General features: G+C 34.5%; 1 protein-coding gene across 2 annotated transcripts in view; it reads right to left on the bottom strand.

Annotated features, from left to right (window-relative positions):
* Positions 1-17,650, bottom strand: part of LOC132756357 (fibrocystin-L-like) — a 230,449-nt gene that overhangs the window by 157,951 nt on the left and 54,848 nt on the right. For both annotated transcript variants that reach the window (XM_060747413.1, XM_060747412.1), the window contains exons 7-14: positions 14,186-14,264; positions 13,858-13,905; positions 13,528-13,598; positions 12,989-13,031; positions 11,796-11,866; positions 4,806-4,922; positions 2,140-2,492; positions 488-555 (exon numbers count right to left, since the gene is read on the bottom strand). In XM_060747413.1, the coding sequence (XP_060603396.1) occupies positions 488-555; positions 2,140-2,492; positions 4,806-4,922; positions 11,796-11,866; positions 12,989-13,031; positions 13,528-13,598; positions 13,858-13,905; positions 14,186-14,264 (850 nt within the window). The remainder of the gene's footprint in view (positions 1-487; positions 556-2,139; positions 2,493-4,805; positions 4,923-11,795; positions 11,867-12,988; positions 13,032-13,527; positions 13,599-13,857; positions 13,906-14,185; positions 14,265-17,650) is intronic.

Below are 17,650 nucleotides of genomic sequence, written 5' to 3'. Positions count from 1 at the left end.
TTGCTGATGCGCAGTCTGGCCTGGATCCATGCTGGGACCTGACCAGACTGAGCATCCACGCAATCTGATCAAGATCCATGCAGTTGGCTTACAAACCATATTACAAGAACAGAAACTGATATCCTGATCAGACATTGCTGATGCGCAATCTGGCCTGGATCCATGGTGGTGACAAACACACTATGTTGGTTTTGTCAATGCGCTGCTCATTTATTCTTGACGAGAAAATCAGTAAATTTTTTACCTTTAACAGATGTCATAGTATCGCTTCTAGCTTATACTTTTTCTTACATATATTTATCTTATTGCATGTTTTTAATCATAATGAAGTTTTTTTACAGAAGCATACTGCCATGTTGTCATATTTCTTTAGCTTCAGTTGAGTAACAGACTTTCCCTATTTTTTACGCTTCTTAGAAATAATATTCAGAATAGAAGTTTACTGTACCACTGAAGATGACATGTGTAAAAGAATTCAGTGAAATACCTTCTTGTTTCATTTAACATCATTCGATCAGACGATTCCCAAGTACTTATAGATGTAACAGTTTCCATCTGCAGATAAAAATAAATGTGCAAAGTGATAGAGTCATTCAACTCGGTAAAGGGTTTCTGAACATTATAAAACATAAGCGATTGTAATTTTATAGGTTTTTTTTTTCTTGTTTTTTTTAATCATTATATCCATCATATTAATGGTAGAGAAATGCCTGAAGTGCCACTCTGTGTGGTATTTCAGGAACAAGCCAGGTATCTGAGCAGCCAGACCCAAAACTTGTTGTCAGCTACATTAAGTTTGGTGGTTTAGTGTGCCCAATGACTACAATTCAAAGTCTCTGGGAATATTTGAACTCACAGCAATATGGCGCAAAGGATTCAATGTTAGCAAGACAGCATTGCTTAACAACATACTATTCTAATGCTGTCTATTGTAAATAGTACAACAAAAACATACACACTTAGACACACAAAAGAGGTGAATTAACCACTTTTAATGTTCATAAGTGATGGGCTATCTGTCAAATATTTATGTTGGCCATAATTAATAAAAGACAAGCAATTATCATAGTATTGCAAGCAATCCATGAGTCCCCTACCGGTAAGAGCCCAAGCAACATTCTGAAGGGCCATTGGCCATTCACTTATGTTCCTATTTTAAGTAAATTTGTTAAAAAAGTTATTTAAAAGTAATCACAGGAAACAGTTTTTATGTACAGACAGACAGACTGAACGACACTCTAAAGTTATTTTTTAAACATCCCTGTTATCAAAATATAACATTTTTAAAATCCTATCATGATTGAAGAAGTTGGAGTAAAAATTACCAATTTCTCAAAAAAAAGTCTAAGTTCAAAAGGGGCATAATTCTGGAAAAAGTCTTGCTAGAGTATCGAACACTCACAAATGTTGAGTGATAATAAGAAACATTTATATGAAGTTTGAAGTAGATACATTCAAAAAATGAAGTTATTGAAAAAACAATGTTTTTTTCATGAAAATTTTAAGTTCAAGGGAGGTAATTCTGATAAATTTTGTGCTAGAGTTGTAAACCTTGTCACATATGATGTGGTTGATGACAAGCAACTTATATTTAAAGTTTGAAGAAAATACCTTCAGAAATAAAGAACTTATAGTGAAAAAACTTAAAAACTAGAATCAGAAATCTTGAAATTCAGTCTATTTGTTGCCATAGCAACCAAAATTTTCAACATAGGAAGAAAAGAAAGAGATGTGCATAATCTCCATACTGCCATCTATCCATATATCAAATTTCATAAAAATATTTTCAGCACTTTTTGCGTTATCGCGGGATCCAGGTTATGTGTAAAATTTGCCATATTTTCAGTCTATTTGTTGCCATAGCAACCAGAATTTTCAACATAGGAAGAAAAGAAAAAGACGTGCATAATCTCCATACTGCCATCTATGCATATATCAAGTTTCATTAAAATATTTTCAGTACTTTTTGCGTTATCGCGGGATCCAGTTTTGTGGACGGACGGACTGACGGACGGACAGACAGACGGACAGACGGACGGAGGGTAAACCTAAAGTCCCCTCCAGTAAACCGGTAGGGGACTAAAAATGAGGATTTATGAATCTTTAAAAACCTAGCTGTAGCTAGCTCTTTTATAATACCCCATCAACATATAGCCTAGCTCCACTTTTTGCAAGAAGTTGGAATTGGTATTCTCCAGTGTGGGGTGGTCGAAAGTATGTTGTCATTCTGCTTGCGTGTGCATCATATATATTGTCATCATTTTTACTGTCAAAATACGTTTCATCGAGCGTTGTTGACTTGTAGCCGGGATCGGAGCTACCGAGGGACAAAATAATGTCAAGGTCATTTTCTCCTTTTAATGTGGATTTCCAGTACTCGAAATTGACACCCCTGTTGCCCTCAAATTTAGATGCTGTATATTGTGGGTCTGCAGCCACAATACATTCTACATATTCATCGTTAACGACATTTTTGACGTCACAAACAGTGTCTGAAATAATACATATGTAAAATCTACGTAGAAAATAGCTTTCTTATCAATATGCAACTGAGTATCATTAGACAGTAAAACATCCTCCTAAAATTATTTTAAACCAAAATACAGTGGCAAATTTTTAACAAACTAAAGGAAATTTAACCATTTGGCTGTTGTGTAAAAGATAGGTTTAGAAAAAATTAAAATAGAGCCAAAATATGAGCCGCATCATGACAAAACCAACGCAATGCGTTTGCGACCAGCATGGATCCAGACCAGCCTGCACATCTGCGCAGTCTGATCAGGATCCATCATCATCAGCTGTTCCCTTACAAACCCTACAACAAGTAGAGAAACTGATAGCGAACAGCATGGATCCTGATCAGACTGCGCGGATGCGCAGGCTGGTCTGGATCCATGCTGGTTGCAAACCCATTATGTTGGTTTTGTCGAGCTGTGGCTCATATATTCTTCGAATTGTTGATGTAAATGTTCCTCTGCAGACTTACAATCTTCAAAAGTTATTGTCTTATCAAATTAGAAAAAGTGGTCCAATTCTCCTGAAATATTTAAGGAACATTTTCTAAAATACAAAGAAGAATATATTTATTTCCCATATTTACACTGACGGTTCTAAAGATCCTTGCAAACTATGTGTGTTACCGTCTTTGAAAATCACTTTACATCTAAAATGAGACTGCCTGAAAATGCATCTTATAATATTTACTGCGGAAGAAAAAGCTATTGATTTAGCCTTGGCATAATTGTAAAAAAAAAATATTTTTTTTACGATTCATTGTTCAAGTTATTATCAATTAAAAATCAAAATTCCTATAATACAAAATTATTATAAATTATTATTATGTTAAATACACTCTTTCATTCAGGTCAGGAAAATTATGATGCATGAGACAGAACATGCCTCTGCAAACGAATGTTTAACTCGACCATTAGATTTACTGTTACCAAACAGTTATTTTTAACATCTATAAGTAAAAGGGTCAAAGACAGAAATGGCCGGGTTTCAATTCATGAGGCTTTGATGTAATGAAATATGAAAATTTTCTACCATTGACCAGTGATGTTGGAAATTTTATTAAGTTGGCAAACAGGAAAGGGAGGAACGATAGACCTGAAATCGAATCCCACAGTATGGGAGCACGCATTTATGTTGTATACCAAATATCAAGAGGCTGTGATAAGTAGTTGCCGAGGACCATCAGCCCAAAAGTTGGCAAGTTATTTATCAAAAACTGTTTTTAGCCAACCATGACCTTGATATTGTACAAAGCATATCATCGGCACACTTGCTCATCACAAAAGCCTGTTTCAGTTATTGACCAATTATCTTCCATATTAAGGTGAGGTACTTTTGGAGATCCTCTTATTTGTTTGAATTTTTAGATCAAAGTCTTGGTAATGATGGGTAATTTAATTAAGACTTTGTATATTGGCAAGTCTTACAAATTTGGTTGTATTATGTTTTAAGCCAACTTGCTGTTCCATGGGCTTAGTGCTATGTCCTGTTTAACTTTTACCTTGGGGATAGCGACCTCAATATTGCACTCTACACATCATGTCATTATGGTGACCATTAATGTGCAAAGTCATTTAAACAACTTTTCTGTAGTTTAAAAGTTCAAAAGCAGGCAGGAAAATGTGGACTTTATCAGTTGACCTTTAAGGGTGATCTTGACATTGGGGGAAGATAACTAGATGTAATTTGGGGGTAGCAACCTAGATGTTGATTTTAAGTGTAGCCTTGAACTTTTGGGTAGTAGCCCAATTATAGCCCTCTGCACATCGTCTCATAAGGTTGATCACTTGTGCCAAGTTATTTCAAAAAAATTTCAGCAAATAAAAGTATGGAGTTGACACAAAGACAGGCAGAAGGATGAAAATTCTCACAAATTGATACTTATGTGGCTATGCTTTTGCTCTCTCCATTGTTCTTTTAGCAATGTAATAATAAGAGTCCGCTTTGCTGACAAAAACCCAGGCTAAAACATTTGACCTCTAAGTGTGACCTTAACCTTGAGCTAAAATTGATGGCATATCATCTCAGTGAGTTGAATATTTGAGCCAAGTTTCGTGAAAATCCTTCTAAGAATGCTGGAGATATAGAACAGACACAAAAAACACACAGACAGACAGACTGATAGATATTTAAAAGGGGTTTACTACAGTCTCCTCTTGCTTTGTGGGGGAAATTGACAAAAAGGAAGGAATGTTTTGTAAGATATCACAATTAAGATTGTAGTCAGTTGAAGGGAAATGTATTTGAACTGTAGTTTTATATAATAAGTAGTAAAAAAAATGGTGTTTTACCTCCTACATAAGCCCTCGATTTGGAATAAGGTGCTCTCTCATCAAAATAATTTCCGTAAATAGTAAGTGTCAGACCTCCAGCCTTACTGCCAACTGAATGACTTATATTGGTAATGTCTGAAGTAAAATATAACATTTGTTTACACAACTGTGTATAGTGCATTTGTTAAATGACTGTAGTTAATATTTTACAAATTTGTTTATTATATAGAGGACATTTGTTTGTTTGTGTGTAAGATGAAATTTTATTCCATCAAGTGGGCTTTAAAAATAGTATTCTCAGGAGTGGCATAGCCATGAGTGAGAATACTGTTTTTAAAGTTCACGAGATGAAATAAAATTACATCTTAAACAACAAATAAACAAATTTTCTTTTATTTTATGCTAAAAAAACAAGTTTAAACGAAATTTCCATAATATTAACGTAAATATTAAAATCTGTTTTCCCCATTGAGAGCCCAAATTAGTCGGAATTTCTCATTAAAAACAAGAAGTCTTGAGCTGAAAAATAAGTCCGACAATCAACATTAAATGACAGTGATATTATTTATTTTATTACAAAAATATGAATGATAGCTTGTTTTAATAATAAAAACAAACAATTCTTGCAGGAGAAAAAGTCCAACCATCCATCCATATTTCTGTTACTTAATGCGAATTTATATTAGACCTGGCTTTGTTAAATGTAAGCGGCAGCCATTTTTTAAAGTTGTGTATTTCATGGGAGGAAAATAATTGTGTTTGATTCAGAGAGATATCATTTGTTAGTCCTACACCTTTTTAAAAGAAAGAAAACATATTTGAGGATTGTAACAGACAAAAAACAAGATATGTTTGTAAAACATGTATGCCCCCTATCAGCAGCCAATTATTCATGTGATAAGGTAATTATGCATGACTTCTGACCCAGTGATCAAACAATTAATAAGGGTTATCAAGTATCTACTGGTCATGACCTTGACCTTTGACCCCTTGACCCAAAACTCAATAAGGGTCATCTGCTGGTCAAGACAAATCATCATACAAAGTTTGAAGTTCCTAGGCCTAAGCGTTTTTACTTAATTGATCAGAAACCGTTTTTTCTTACAAGGTCAATGGGACCTTGACCTTTGACCCCTTGATCCCAAAATCGAAAGGGGGTAATCTGCTGGTCATAAAAAAATCACCATACCAAGTTTGAAGTTCCTAGGCCTAAGCGTTCTTAAGTTATTGATCAGAAAACCGTTTTTACTTACAAAGGTCGATGCGACCTTGACCTTTGACCCCTTGACCCAAAACTCAATAGGGGTCATCTGCTGGTCACCACCAATCATCATACAAAGTTTGAAGTTCCTAGGCCTAAGCGTTTTTAGTTAATTGATCAGAAAAACCGTTTTTTACCTACAAGGTCAATGTTACATGACCTTTTGACCCCTTGACCCTAAAAACAATAGGTCATCTGCTGGTCATGACCAATCACCATACCAAGTTGAAGTTCCTAGCCTAAGGGTTCTTAAGTTATTGATCGGAAAGCATTTTTACCTACAAGGTCAATGTGACCTTTCCCTTTGACCCCTTAACCCCAAAATCAATAGGGGTCATCTGCTGGTCATGACCAATCACCATACCAAGTTTGAAGTTCCTAGGCCTAAGGGTTCTTTAGTTATTGATCGGAAACTGCTTTTACCTAAGAGGTCAATGTGACCTTGACCTTTGACCCCTTGACCCAAAATCAATAGGGTCATCTACTGATCATGACCAATCACCATACCAAGTTTGAAGTTCCTAGGCCTAAGGGTTCTTTAGTTATTGATCCGAAACTGTTTTTACCTAAGAGGTCAATGTGACCTTGACCTTTGACCCCTTGACCCCAAAATCAATAGAGGTCATCTACTGATCATGACCAATCACCATATCAAGTTTGTAGTCCCTAGGCCTAAGGGTTCTTTAGTTATTGATCGGAAACCGTTTTTACCTACAAGGTCAATGTGACCTTGACCTTTAACCCCTTAACTCCAAAAATCAATAGGGGTCATCTACTGATCATGACCAATCACCATATCAAGTTTGAAGTCCCTAGGCCTAAGGGTTCTTTCGTTATTGATCGGAAACCGTTTTTACCTACAAGGTCAATGTGACCTTGACCTTTGACCACTTAACCCCAAAATCAATAGGGGTCATCTGCTGGTCATAACCAATCACCATACCAAGTTTTGAAGTTCCTAGGCGTAAGGGTTCTTTTGTTATTGATCGGAAACTGTTTTTTACCCAAGAGGTCAATGTGACCTTGACCTTTGACCCCTTGACCCCAAAATCGTTAGGGGTCATCTACTGATCATGACCAATCACCATACCAAGTTTGAAGTTCCTAGGCCTTAGGGTTCTTTAGTTATTGATCGGAAACCGTTTTTGCTTACAAGGTCAATGTGACCTTGACCTTTGACCCCTTGACCCAAAAAATCAATAGGGGTCATCTACTGATCATGACAAATCACCATACCAAGTTTTGAAGTTCCTAGGCCTTAGGGTTCTTTAGTTATTGATCGGAAACCGTTTTTGCTTACAAGGTCAATGTGACCTTGACCTTTGACCCCTTGACCCCAAAATCAATAGGGGTCATCTACTGATCATGACCAATCACCATACCAAGTTTGAAGTTCCTAGGCCTTAAGGTTCTTTAGTTATTGATCGGAAAACCGTTTTTGCTTACAAGGTCAATGTGACCTTGACCTTTGACCCCTTGACCCCAAAATCAATAGGGTCATCTACTTGTCATGACCAATCACCATACCAAGTTTGAAGTTCCTAGGCCTTAAGGTTCTTTAGTTATTGATCGGAAACCGTTTTTGCTTACAAGGTCAATGTGACCTTGACCTTTGACCCCTTGACCCCAAAATCAATAGGGGTCATCTACTGATCATGACAAATCACCATACCAAGTTTGAAGTTCCTAGGCCTTAAGGTTCTTTAGTTATTGATCGGAAACCGTTTTTGCTTACAAGGTCAATGTGACCTTGACCTTTGACCCCTTGACCCCAAAATCAATAGGGGTCATCTACTGATCATGACAAATCACCATACCAAGTTTGAAGTTCCTAGGCCTTAAGGTTCTTTAGTTATTGATCGGAAACCGTTTTTGCTTACAAGGTCAATGTGACCTTGACCTTTGACCCCTTGACCCCAAAATCAATAGGGGTCATCTACTGATCATGACAAATCACCATACCAAGTTTGAAGTTCCTAGGACTTAAGGTTCTTTAGTTATTGATCGGAAACCGTTTTTGCTTACAAGGTCAATGTGACCTTGACCTTTGACCCCTTGACCCCAAAATCAATAGGGGTCATCTACTTGTCATGACCAATCACCATACCAAGTTTGAAGTTCCTAGGCCTAAGGGTTCTTTAGTTATCACTCGGAAACCATTTGGTCTACGGACTGACGGACCGACGGACCGACAAGTGCAAAGCAATATACCCCCTTTTTTTCAAAAGGGGGCATAATAAGTGTTGACAGATGTGAAAACATTAAAAAAAATAGGTAGGAAAATGGAAAACTTGGAACTTGCTCAGGAACGCTGGGTGGTTTACTTGTTCTACGAGCTGATTGCTGTCATTGCTTTTCAATTTTTCATAAAGCATACGACAGTTATTGCTCGTAGGATACTTTAATATGCCCAAATGTCATCAAGAGCAGTTTTGCATGTGGAAGAAATGCATTTTTCTGACTGTAAAAATGAAACAAAAAAATTTAGAGACGAAATTTGGTGATTCGAACTTGAATTAATAGATAAGTAAGTTTTCTTCTTTTTATTACTTTTGACATTTAAGTTATTTATCAATTTCAGCTTTGCTTTTTCTTTAAACAGTCTGACATTGTCAGAATTGTTAGCAAAAATAAAATTGAGGTACCACATATGAAAAATCTTAAAAAAGTAGTTTCGTCATTAAAAAGTGTGAAATTATATTTTGATAATTTTCACTGTGAAATTATCAAATATAATTTTCACAGATAAATCAGTAATCCACTGAAAACATAAAAAAAACTAGAGGATGCTTTTGTAAAAAAGCGCATGTCTCCCCCACTGCTGAGAATAACCGTGAATGGAAACAGGAATGGAAATGGAGATAAAAGAACAGAGTATATAAAACCAGACAACTGATATATCACTGATATATCAATAATAGTTAAATGTCCTCACTGATAAGAACTCTAGTTATCATCCGGAAATGAGAAAATGACCAATGGTCACTGTGACCTTAACCTTTGACCTACTGACCCCATAAACAAGAGGGATCATCTGCTCAATAAGACCAATCATCCTATGAAGTTTGAGGGTTGTAGGTCTAAAGGAACTCTAGTTATCATCCGGAAAGGAGAAATTAACCAACGGTCGCTGTGACCTTGACCTTTGACCTACTGACCATTAAAACAATAGGGATCATTTGATTAATAAGACCAATCATCCTATGAAGTTTGAGGGTTGTAGGTCAAAAGGAACTCTAGTTATCATCCGGAAATGAGAAATTGACCAACGGTCACTGTGACCTTGACCTTTGACCTACTGACCCCAAAAACAATAGGGATCATCTGCTCTATAAGACCAATCATCCTATGAAGTTTGAGGGCTGTAGGTCAAAAGGAACTCTAGTTATCATCCGGAAACGAGAAATTGACCAACGGTCAGTGTGACCTTGACCTTTGAACTACTGACCCCAAAAAACAATAGGGATCATCTGCTCAATAAAACCAATCATCCTATGAAGTTTGAGGTCTGTCGGTCTAAAGGAACTCTAGTTATCATCCGGAAACGAGAAATTGACCAACGGTCAGTGTGACCTTGACCTTTGACCTACTGACCCCAAAAAACAATAGGGATCATCTGCTCTATAAGACCAATCATCCTATGAAGTTGAAGGCTGTAGGTCAAAAGGAACTCTAGTTATCATCCGGAAACGAGAAATTGACCAACGGTCAGTGTGACCTTGACCTTTGAACTACTGACCCCAAAAACAATAGGGATCATCTGCTCAATAAGACCAATCATCCTATGAAGTTTGAGGTCTGTAGGTCTAAAGGAACTCTAGTTATCATCCGGAAACGAGAAATTGACCAACGGTCAGTGTGACCTTGACCTTTGACCTACTGACCCCAAAAACAATAGGGATCATCTGCTCTATAAGACCAATCATCCTATGAAGTTTGAGGGCTGTAGGTCAAAAGGAACTCTAGTTATCATCCGGAAACGAGAAATTGACCAACGGTCACTGTGACCTAGACCTTTGAACTACTGACCCCAAAAACAATAGGGATCATCTGCTCAATAAGACCATTCATCCTATGAAGTTTGAGAGCTGTAGGTCAAAAGGAACTCTAGTTATCGTCCGGAAACGAAGAATGGACGGACGGACTGACGGACTGACGGACGGACGGACGGACGCACGGACGGACTGACGGACGGACAGGGCAAAAACAATATGTCTCCCCCCGAGGTGGGGGAGACATAATTATATCATTTTGATGCATCATGTATATATGTTATTATGTTAGTTTCTGACAAGATAACATATACTGGTCTACCTATTTAGTATAAATTAGGAGTCTGGCAACTGAAAAGGCAGACTTCTATTTTATTGACAAACTTGTGTCTGCTTATTCAGGTAAGAAATTATACAGTAGAATTTCTTTGAGTCAAACTTCCATTAGTCTATTTTCTTGAGGTGTTGAAAATAGAATAAATATCCTGATTTTTCCCAATATATTCCTTATAAATACCTACGTATGAGTCAAAAATTTATGTGTCGAATTTTTCAATGTGTCGGAGGCTTATTCGTGGTCTGTATGAATAAATCAAATACAATTTACTATAAATAAGTCTTTCGATATTTTTTTTACACCTTCAATCTCGAGACATTTTTCACACCTTTCCTAGCCGTGAAAAATGATTTCCTATCAACTTGTGTGACAGATGTTAATTACGTATTCATGTGTTCAAACTATCTTTGAATGCGTATAAAAATGTGTGATAAAAAGCTTGAACTGTTACTATTCAAATAACCACAGTGATATTTGAAAGTAAACAGAAAGAACAACTATTATATGAGAACTTCCGTGACCCGGTGTTGCATGATTATGAATCACATGTGATCTTTTTACTATAAGCTGGTTTAGTTATTGCCCTTCCTTTTTGTTACCCCTTTTATAACTTGCTTGTATACATCAACGCCTCAAAATTTTGTCATGAAATTGAGACTGATTCATGAGTCGAAGTCCCGATGTGTTAAAGTTTATACGCAAGTCCATTCAACTTTGACTTACCGAAGTTCTACTGTATATATTCTTATTTCTTAATTTTGTTGTATTAAAAACTGTGTACTTATTTTAACTATCAGTCTTCTGTTAAATTACTAAAACTAAAAATAACAAAAAAAAATACCTTTCTAAAATAATTGACTTACATACGTATATAAATGTAAGTTATGTTGTATTAATTTACATTCAGGTACAGTAATTCTTGCTATGCTTAAATGTTAGATTCATAGTGTAATACTTTATGGCTTGAAATCAATACAATATATATATATCTTGTCTTATGAATATTTTATACTACTCTTGTTTAATAATAATTAAAATATCATAAAATAATCATTTAATCATAATAAAAGACTTCTATTCTATACAACAAACTTGTACAAGCTTTATCATTCAGTGGAAGCCCAGCCAAGTTGAAGCTATAATACAATAAAAAATATCCCCTGTAAAACATTAAAATTGAACAAAAATATTAAATGCAGCTCTCTTTTATATATTTGTCTTATATTTTCAATTAAATCAAATCATCATCACTTTCATAACATGTGTTCCATTTTTAATTTAAAGTCCACTGAGTGGTAAATAGAAACAGTGATTGCGGGGGACTTTTTACCTTGATAATGCCATGTACTTATATCAAGTTTATGCAAGATGGAACCAATAAGCCACCATAGTTTATCAAGAAATTTATGATATAATACCTGTATATGTTTGATACATATAAATTTCATCAGTATAAGATACACGATACAAATCAGCATCAGCCATTGATCTAAAACATGAAAAAGATAATAATTAAGAAATACAGTAAAACATGTAGGCACTGGCCATAAGTCTTATTTATATGTGAAGCGTATGATGTAAATTTCAGTTCTACATTGGATGTACATTTTGTATTCAAAATACATAGACAATATTCAAGTTAACTTGCTAATCAACAATGTTTATAATGTTGTTTTTAATATAACATTTACCATTTTCATATAAAAAAACTTAAAAAAATCAGGTCATGTTAACTGAAGATTTATTTAAAATCATTAATATTCATAAACAAGTAAATCAAGAGAAGGAGAGAACACATGTTAAACATCAGTCTCAGGATGGTTTATAATCTGGTTTATTCAAGGATCTACCAGTTTCAGTCTTTCAATACCGTCATCAGGATACATGTCAAACTCCTCACAGCAGTTACGTCACGCTTTGCTTCTATAAACACTTCCACCAAAGAAACCGATGTGACGATAGTTGTATCATGTGACAAAAACATGGCAGCCAGTTTCAGAACACCAAGGATCCTATATCCAACTGGCAGATTTACAATTACATCCTTACCAAATAAAATATGTTCAAAACTCTCAATTTGCTTACATTTCAAAACAAGAACCGGATCAAAATCTTCTACGCAATCGTTCAATAACTGTCTAACTTCAGTCATTGTTTACTTATAATACATAGGATGTTAAAGTCAAAATATCTTTTGTTATGTTTACAAAATAATTTTTATTAGTACATTTTTAAATTCTTGTACATTAAGCATAATATTTTAATGAAAGAAAAGTAAAATGATATAAAGTATTCTACTTTAAAATTAAAAGTGAAAAAAAAATATATTCAGCTCTCTGACAACCAAATTTACTTGTGGTGGCAGTGTTTTCTGTACTGATCAGGGGAAGTAACCGCTGCGGAGAGTTTGGATACATGTATTTTAATGATACATGATTACTGAAGTACTAAAAAGAGGGAACAGAATTATCACAGTGATGTATGTTACTATAGATAGACATATAATTGAGTTTTTCTGGGCAAGGTGCCAAGGTATTGTCCACATGTTAATAAATTACAGACCATACATAAGTCAATGACCATAAATATAAATGAACAAAAGAGAACATACCTTCCATAAGCAAATGAAAGAACGTAAGTTACGTTGAAAAATCCTGAAAATGATAGCATAATTATAAATAACTTCTTAAGACATATATTAGCATTTCAAATCAGTTTCTCTAATGGTAAGTTTTTTCAGTGAGTGATTCTTAACAGTTGAGAATTTTAATTTCAAAATCATAAAAATCAATGTAATTAAAACTACAGAATTAAGAATGGAAAAAAGGTAAATTAGCCTATATTCAAGAAAAATATGCATTTAAAATTAATTTAATATAATTATGCAACATCGTACCAATGTGTTATATATGACATGTTGAGGACAGAAAACTTGCAAACAACTTTTAAATGTAAGATAAAAATGCAAACAACTTCTAAATGTAAGATAAAAATGCAAACAACTTTTAAATGTAAGATAAAAATGCAAACAACTTTTAAATGTAAGATAAAAATGCAAACAACTTCTAAATGAAAGATAAAAATGCAAACAACTTTAAAATGTAAGATAAAAATGCAAACAACTTCTAAATGTAAGATAAAATCACTTGCCGACAGATGAACCTTGAGTTTTACATTTCATGCTTCCATCTGTAGAAAGCCTATTAAGTTGATAGCCATAGCTGAAAAACATATGTAAACATACGAATAGTGAGTTAAAATATAGTAAAAAGTGAAAACAATGCTGAGACAGAAAAAAAATGAAATACATGTACATGGAATTTAACACTGTTACTTTTCAATTGCATTAAATAAAATGATTAATTTTTGGTTTATTAAAAAAACGCTTAATTTCATTGCTTTATGGTTTTATTCACTTTTTTATCAATTAATTTACACAATATTATCACTTTTTATATTGTTACCACTTTATTAACTCACAATTTATCATTGTTCTTCACGTCACACTCTCGAGGTCCAACATACGCCCTGAAAAATAATAATATATATATATGTATATTTTTATATTCGAATTACCTCTTGTATTTTTTTTCTCTTTTCGTTCACTTTTGTTAATAATTTTGATATACAAATATGATTACAGGTCATTTAAGATTCAATACAAATGTATATTATAGGATATCCACGACATAAAGTTAATATTTGAATTCCAAAAGAATCAATTAATCTCATGTAACAATATATATATATAACAATATAATATGATAGAATTTTATCAAAAATTGTTCCTTTTAAACATATTTTTTACCTTAGTAACTTAGTATTACCCGTCATGCTGCTGCCGTATTTATTAGTAAAAATTTTTCCATCCATTTGAATAATCTCACCTAAAAGTAGTAATATTCAAACACACATTATTTCATTGAGACCAATATTATAAATAGTAACATTTCAACATATTGCACATAGAATAGGAACATTTAAATTCATTTCATTTCAGCCATCCCACCTGACCTTGCAATACTAACATTTCAAATCAATCATTTCAATCATCCCATCTAAAACATTAACTTTCAACATATCCCACCTAAAGATATTGTTCATATAAACATGTATCAATTCAGTCATCCCCCTTAAAAAAAGTGGTATCAGGTCAGTTAGTGAAAAGATTAGCCTAGAACTAATTGCAAAAGAATTTTAGAAAACTTAAATGAGGCGTGTCACCATGACACTACTTATCATGACTAACCTCCATGCAAAAAGTGAAAGGAATCTTAACTTATTGGGCGGAAAAGCTTTTTTAGTAAAGACCCCTGTGACCTTGACCTTTGACCTGGTGACCTAAAAATCAATAGGCTTCATCTACTTATCAAGACCAATCTCTAAACAAAATATGAACACTGTGGGTCAAAGGAATCTTAAATTATTGAGTGGACAAGCCTTTTGTAGTCAAGGCCCCTGTGACCTTTACCTTTAATCCAGTAACCTCAAAATCAATAGGGATCATGTACTTATCATATACAATCTAAATACCAAATATGAAAACTGTGGGTAAAAGGAATCTTAAGTTATTTGGCAGACAATGAAAAGCCGACGGACGGCTGGAAGGCCGGACGGACAGCTGAACGAACATTCTAACAGGACAGTAATAATGTGGCTACTCAATTGTTCTCTCTATTGTTCTTTTTTTCCAAACAAAAGAAATCAGCCACATGAAAACATTACGGAATGAATGACATCAACGCGAAAGAATATTGCAGGGTTTTACATTTCTTTGATATTTTAGGGGTCCAGTGGATGCATAGTCTAAAAAAGTAGGAGTCCAGGCCTAAATTTTAGGGGTCCAAAAATATATTCACTGAAAAAGACTAACGAAGACCACTCAATTTTGCTCGAAATCATTTATTTACCCTGTAAGAAATATGCATGTATATCGTACTGTTTTCGTAAGTAGTACATGATTTCAATATCTGTTATCACTTTCAATTAATTTGGCTTTTATTATAATATCATGTGCTATTTCCCAGGCTTAGTCTTTGAGTGGCTGGAATGTCATGTTTTAGTAGCATATTTTGTGATAGATAAGGTGATTACACCAATAGACTGAAAACTGATCTGTCTGTAAATATTTTAGCTGTAATAGTAAACACACAACAGGTGACTTTACAGACCAGTCAACTAAATACAATGTACCGTTACTGTATTCCTAGAAAAGTTTCGCACTTTTTAAGTTAGCGCTTTTTTGGCGGTAGGCATGATTCCACGAATCTTTATAGCCGCGAATATGTAACTTATAACAAATCCTCGAACATTTCTCTAAGCTTCAACCAAATATAATCATGAACGTGCAGAATATTTTTTATTAATCTAATTACACAAAAAACATATAAACGCAGGTGATATAGAAATGTGTAAAGAAATATGTATGTATGTAATAGATACCTGTTTGGACCCTGAAGAAATAAATTGTCAATTATTAGTATCTATCATGCTTATTGACTTTATTCAGTAGTCATGACATATAAAAAAGCATTTACAGTTGGCGTACATAAAATGGCTTGGATTTTCTGTATAGGATGTCGATTGAGTACGAGGTCTTTCTGATTAGGAAAGACCTCAGGTCACGAATTTCATGTGACATTGAAATACGCGCTCAAGGTGTTTCATGAAATTCGTGACCAGGTCTTTCCTAAACAGAAAGATCGATGTACGAGGCCGATATCCAACTTACACACAGTAAAACTATATTGGCTTGAGCAATGGCTGATCCGAAGCATTTGATGTAATGCACAAATATTATTTTTATCACAACGCATTATACAGGCAAGCTTTTATCAATGTTCTGCTTAAATACAATAAATATTTTGCATTTAACTTTGCTTTTCCCTTTAAAATAATAATAATAAAAAAGCTAAATGTGCAATTTGTCAATAATAAAGTGAATAGGTCTGTAACGGAAAGTATGTTAATTAAAAATGAATAATTATGTTATCAGACAATGCAGATTCAAAGACAATTGTCCTCGGACAGCTGCCACCCCGGACGTTTTTTCCCTCTTTTTATGCTGTTGTGACTTGTCACTTGTTATCTTGTGTATAGATTTTTGTATGCCAATGGACTAATGGAGACATATGGATTTCAAAAATTTGCACGAGAGTTTTTGTGTATTTAAACACAATGGAATTTCGACAATAGGGATGTATTTTGGTAGCAAACAATTCAACAATACACTATTTTAACATTTTTTAAACAGGGAGAGGGGCAAATGTCTGCCCCTTCCAAAGATATGAGGGGGCAACTGACCGCCACTGCAAAAAGGGGGCAAACTTCAGAGTGGGCAACTGTCAGAAGAACAATGTCCGGATACCCAGCAGACCATGAAAGACTTACATGTGTATATTCTTAGCAAGTGTGAGATACATGAACCGTAACTATACAAGGGGTGTTGACATCGATACATTTTCTATGCCTCTTGACCCATTTGTAGTACATGTCCCCGTACCAGATGTTGTCGAATGACCAAACCATTCTCTGGGTTTCAATTTGTAATTCCAACCCGGAATCAAAGCGTCAACCACGCAGCCAGAAAAACTCATTATGACAATCATTTACATTTTATCTTAATTTTTAATTTTTGATTGCATTTCAAGTTGGTTTTTTTTTGTCTGCGCATTTGCAGGTCTACTTTTTCACATGTATTTCATGACCGGGTCTGTCTGACTAGAACAGACCTGTGCACATGCAAAAGATAGACCTCTTAACAGACTTTCTTTTGTTTAAACAGGTCTATCCAAAAGATATAGACCTGTCACAAACAATAGAGGAGGTGTGTAGTTGCTTGTAATAGGTGTAATCCTTTGTTAAAAGTACAATAGCAATCAAGTGCATTGATAAGTAGCTGTAATGTTGTTATAATAAAAGCAATGTACAGTCTGATACTGGGAAAAAAAACATATCGACATTTTGAAGATAAAGTTATGATTCAAATGAAAATAAATGCTAACTGGTCTGACTATATCTTACTTAATCACATAATGAAAAAGGTAAGGAAATAAGATAAAAGTGTTCACAGAACAACTCTCTGTGTTGGACTAGTCAATAGATGAAAAGGGATTGTAAAAAAAATTTAAAAGTACCCAACAGTCCTAGGACAAGTATCAAAAAAAGTAGCCTATTTAGGCTGTAACGACTAAATTTTCCCGGAATTCGCGGTTACTACAAATCCGCGAAAGTTTGTATCCGTGAAAATGCCGACGTTGTGAAAAACGCGAAA

The sequence above is a fragment of the Ruditapes philippinarum genome, unplaced genomic scaffold (assembly GCF_026571515.1).
Source record: "Ruditapes philippinarum isolate M1 unplaced genomic scaffold, ASM2657151v2 ctg1014_1_1_1_1, whole genome shotgun sequence".
Classification (NCBI taxonomy): domain Eukaryota; kingdom Metazoa; phylum Mollusca; class Bivalvia; order Venerida; family Veneridae; genus Ruditapes; species Ruditapes philippinarum.
This window is presented reverse-complemented; position numbering and strand designations above follow the sequence as displayed.